Source organism: Coregonus clupeaformis, unplaced genomic scaffold, assembly GCF_020615455.1.
Source record: "Coregonus clupeaformis isolate EN_2021a unplaced genomic scaffold, ASM2061545v1 scaf2576, whole genome shotgun sequence".
In the NCBI taxonomy this organism is placed as follows: Eukaryota; Metazoa; Chordata; class Actinopteri; order Salmoniformes; family Salmonidae; genus Coregonus; species Coregonus clupeaformis.
Window position 1 is genome coordinate 43,277 of NW_025536030.1, and position 5,242 is coordinate 48,518.

General features: G+C 43.5%; 1 protein-coding gene across 1 annotated transcript; it reads left to right on the top strand.

Annotated features, from left to right (window-relative positions):
* The first annotated feature begins 315 nt into the window (after positions 1-315).
* On the top strand, positions 316-4,874 carry LOC121562639 (vasoactive intestinal polypeptide receptor-like). Its single transcript, XM_045219650.1, has 7 exons — positions 316-546; positions 690-750; positions 854-923; positions 3,223-3,314; positions 3,561-3,699; positions 3,774-3,815; positions 3,964-4,874. Exons 1-7 carry the CDS (start codon positions 414-416, stop codon positions 4,114-4,116), a joined length of 690 nt encoding a protein of 229 aa, XP_045075585.1. The 5' UTR covers positions 316-413; the 3' UTR covers positions 4,117-4,874.
* Positions 4,875-5,242: the final 368 nt, after the last annotated feature.

Genomic DNA, 5,242 nt, shown 5'->3' on the forward strand with positions numbered 1-5,242 from the left:
AGGTGTTTTTAGTTTTTGCTTTGTCATTATGGGGTATTGTGTGTAGATTGATGAGTAAATATAACTTGACTGGCCTGCACAGATCCCTGACCTCAACCCCATCGAACACCTTTGGGATAAATTGGACCGCCGACTGCGAGCCAGGCCTAATGGCCCAACATCAGTGCCCGACCTCACTTATACTCGTGGCTGAATGGAAGCCACGAGTATAAGTCCCCGCGGCAATGTTCCAACATCTAGTGTAAAGACTTCCCAGAAGTGGAGGCTGTTATAGCAGCAAAGGGGGGACAAACTCCATATGAATGCCCATGATTTTGGAATGAGACGTTTGACAAGCAGGTGTCCACATACTTTTGGTCATGTAGTGTATCTTTTCTCATCATATCCTGTAGGTGGTGTGTAAGTTAGTGGTGATGTTCTCCAACTACTGCATCATGGCTAACTACAGCTGGCTGCTGGTGGAGGGACACTACCTCCACACCCTGGTCAGCGTCTCCTTCTTCTCCAAGAAGAAACCCCTGTGGTGGTACATCATCCAGGGCTGGGGTACGGACACCTGTCCCCTCTACATTACAACAACACTACACATGCCATGTCATTGATGTCATCTAGCAATGTCATGTCATAGTGAACTGTTCACTGAAAAGAGGGATTGAATTTAACTAAACAGTTTTTGTTTTTCTACATAGGTTTGCCAATGATTGTCATTGTATCCTGGGGCTTGGCAAAATACTTCAATGAGGATGAAGGGTAAGATACAGATGAATGGGATGTCATAGACCATTTTAAACAGATGACAATTGCATCATCATCATAGTTCACATACATTAATAGGTTTCTCTTTCTCCTCAAGCTGCTGGGAGACAAGGGTACATGACTGGGTTTGGTGGATTCTCAGAGTACCAGTCCTACTCTTCATAGTTGTAAGTGCATCAATCTCTGTTGATAACTAATGATTAGGCCTATGCATTGTTCAAGATTCTTCAAGACAGAATACCAGGGCACATTCTCAGAGCATGCGCAGACCAGCTGGCAAGTGTCTTCACGGACATGTTCAATCTCTCCTTGTACCAGATTGTAATCCTAACATGTTTCAAGCCGACCACCATTGTACCTGTTCCCAAGAACTCCAAGGTAAACTGCCTAAATGACTATCGCCCTGTAGCACTCGCATCTTTAATTATTAAGTGCTTTGGAAGGCTGGTCAAGTCACACATCAACACCATTATCCCAGACACCCTGGAACCACTCCCAATTCACATACTGCCCCAACAGATCCACAGATGATGCTATCTCAATTGCATTTCACACCGCCCTCTCCCACCTGGACAAGAGGGGAAATCACTATGTGAGATTGCTGTTCATAGACTACAGCGCAGCATTCAACACCATATTCCCCTCCAAGCTCGGGACCCTGGGACTGAACCTCTGTAACTGGATCCTGGACTTCCTGACGGGCCGGCCCCAGATGGTGAGGGTAGGCAACAACACCTCCGCCACGCTGACCATCAACACGGGGGCCCCTCAGGGGTGTGTGCCTAGTCCCCTCCTGTTCTCCCTGTTCACCCACGACTCCAGCACCATCAAGTTTGCTGACGACAACGGTGGTAGGCCTGATCACTGATGGTGATGAGACAGCCTACAGGGAGGAGGTCAGAGACTTGGCAGTGTGGTGGCAGGACATCAGCCTCTCCTCAACATCAGTAAGACCAAGGAGCTGAGTGTGGAATACAGGAGAAAGAGGGGAGAGCATGTCCCGATCCACATCGATGGGGCTGTAGTGGAGCAGGTCGAAAGCTTCAAGTTCCTCGGCGTCCACATCACTAAGGACTTAACATGGTGTACACACACCCGCACAGTCGTGAAGAGGGCACGAAAGTGTCTCTTCCCCTCAGGGCCGAAAAGATTTGGCATGGGCCCTTGGATTGTCAAAAAGTTACACAGCTGCATTGAGAGCATTTTGATTGGGTGCATCACCGCTTGGTATGGAAAATGCACCGCCCTCGACCGCAAAGCGCTACAGCGCTGCCATCCAGGACCTCTATATCAGGCAATGTCAGAGGAAGGCCTGAAAATGTGTAAAAGACACCCACCCAAGTTCACTGTTCACTCTGCTACCGTCCGGCAAATGGTACCGGAGCATCAGCTCTCGGCCCAACAGGTTCCGAGACAGCTTCTACCCCCAAGCCGTAAGACTGCTAATAGCCATAAATAGTTAATTAAATGGTTACCCGGACTATCTGCATTGACCCTATCTTGCACTGACTAGCCCTCTCTATACATTTTATATATATATATATATATATATATATATATATCATACATACATACATACACACACACACACACACTGAGTGTACAAAACATTACGAACACCTTCCTAATATTGAGTTGCACCCCCTTTTGCCCTCAGAATAGCCTCAATTCATCAGGGCATGGACTACAAGGTGTCGAAAGCGTTCCACAGGGATGCTGGCCCACGTTGACTTCAATGCTTCCCACAGTTGTGTCAAGTTGGCTGGATGTCCTTTGGGTGGTGGAGCATTCTTGATACACACAGGAAACTGTTGAGCGTGAAAAACCCAGCAGCGTTGCATTTCTTGAAACATTCAAACCGGTGTACCTGGCACCTACTACCATTCCCTATTCAAAAGCACTTAAATATTTTGTCTTTCCCATTCACTCTCTGAATGGCACACACACACAATCCATGTCTCAAGGATTAAACATCCTTCTTTAACCTGTCTCCTCCCCTTCATCTACACTGATTGGAGTAGATTTAACAGGTGACATCAATAAGGGACCATAGCTTTCACCTGGTCAGTCTGTCATGGAAAGAGCAGGTGTTCTTAATGTTTTGTATACAAAAAAAGAAACACACACATGATGCTGCTGCTACTCTGTGCTTTATTTTACTTATATTTTTATCTATCCTGATGCCTAGTCCCTTTACCCTGACTTCATGTACTTATCTACCTCAAATAGTGTACCCCATACCCATGCACATTGATCTGGTACTCCCTGTATACAGCTTCATTCTTGTATATATGTTTTTACTGCATTGTTGTAAAGGGCTCGTAAGCAAGCGTTTCACTGTCAGTTAACACCCTTTGTATTCTGTGTATGTGACAAATACAATTTGATGTTTGTTTTTTATATAACTGAGAATGTAAATATTTGTTTTACTCCCTACGGTAATCATTTGTTGCCATTTCATTGCAGATTAATTTTATATTTTTTCTGAGTATCATACGAATTCTGGTGGGGAAACTGCGGATGCCAGACATGCATGGAACTGAATTCAGCCAATACAAGTGAGTTGTCAAAATCACCAGAATATACTATTACCAAAGCATTTCAAGGATGTTTATTCTGTAGGGTATAAAAAAAACTTAAAACAGTGTTACAGTACCTGTGCTAACTTTCTGTAAGCGTTGCCCAGTCAAACCTGAAAGACCAGCACAACGGCAAACTAATGGAATCTCTCCAAACATGTGTACAGTATTGATTTATGTATTTTGTGTATTGTAAAATTGCATATTTTCCTTGTATCTTTTCAGGAGACTTACCAAATCTACTTTTCTTTTGGTGACCCACTTTGGTTTGTACTACATCCTCTTTGCCTTCTTACCCATCAAAGTCAGTGGTTTAACTTACAAAATATGGACCTTTGTTGAGCTGGCTCTTCCATCAACACAGGTAATTTTGATTTTTACTTTTTTACTTTGCAGGAATACTATTTGATGTCTAAATTCCCCTTTCTTCCTTTCCAGGGCTTTGGAGTTGCTGTTCTTTACTGTTTTCTAAATGGGGAGGTAGGTTTTTTGTCCATTTCTCAAAACTATGATGTAAAATGAAGTTGAAATAAGAGGTATAAATGTACTATTGCTAATATTAGGCAGCTAGCCCTGATTAACTAGTGCTCGATGATACACTTTCTCCATCCCCTCCCCCCACACACAGGTACAGTACGAGGTACAGAGGAGATGGCGAAGGTGGAGGCTGAAGCAGCATCTACACGGGGCGCCAAGACACCATGGCTCCATGAGCCAAAGCGGCTCTCCCCTTACCCAGGTCTCCTTGCTTCCCTGTTCCGGACCGGCCAGCCTGGCATGACCTTTGACGACCCCCCCCCCAATCACTGGAGATCTCTTAGACATGCCAGATAAAAACACTCATACAGAGGGACTCTCTCAAGACATCAAGGGTACTTAAGTTACATAACTTTATTTAACTTGAGGAATGGTCCACAGAATCACTTGGCCACTCTTGAAGACTTGGACATTGCATGGGAAACAGCACTGTTATTTTGTGTCATTCCCTCAAGCTCAAGCAACATTTCTACGACTATGGACCAGGCCTGAAGATCTAGGACATTTTGGGTTCAGTGGAAATCCTAAGAAACAGGAAGATATTCAAAAACAAGAAGTAGGCCTCAGCTCTTCATCATCAACATGTGAAAGATAAATCCTGGAAAGGGGTCTGGTTATGGCCAGCCTCTTGTCCAGAGAATGTATCGACATGATTGAAAATTCTCACTTTTTATTATACTTCAAAGACAGATCTTTTAAGAAACATAATTTACTGTTCTTTTGCGTCAATGTACTGTATTTTCTCACAATTTGACATTTTCTGAAATAAGTACCCAGATCAAAAGGCTGCACTTTTTCAAGAGGATAACAAATTGCTGGTGAGTTGTCTAACAAACGGTCATCTTGGTTGTCTCAACACTTCACCCATGTAAAATGTCAGATTTGGTCCCTTTTCTTCTTGCTCATGGTAATTTATTATAAACTGGATGGTTCAAGCCCTGAATGCGGATTTGGCTGACAGCCGTGGTATATCAGACCTTATACCACGGGTATGACAAAACATTTATTTTTACTGTTCTAATGACATTGGTAACCAGTTTATAATAGCAATAAGGCACCTCTGGGATTTGTGGTAGATGGTCAATATACCATGGCTAAGGGCTGTTCTTAGGCACGCACGACGCAAAGCAGAGTGCCTTGATACAGCCCTTAACCGTGGTATATTGGCCATATACCACACACCCTCGTGCCTTATTGCTTTATTATAAAATGGTTCTTAGAAAAATATGTGCACTAATGTCCTAAAGATAACCTCTACATTGGATACTTTGCTTTCATTTCTTCCACAAAGGCAATATATTATTTTATGGCATCTTCTTTGGACTTTCCTATTGGATTGAAAATAGAAACAGGACACATTGAAGATTTGT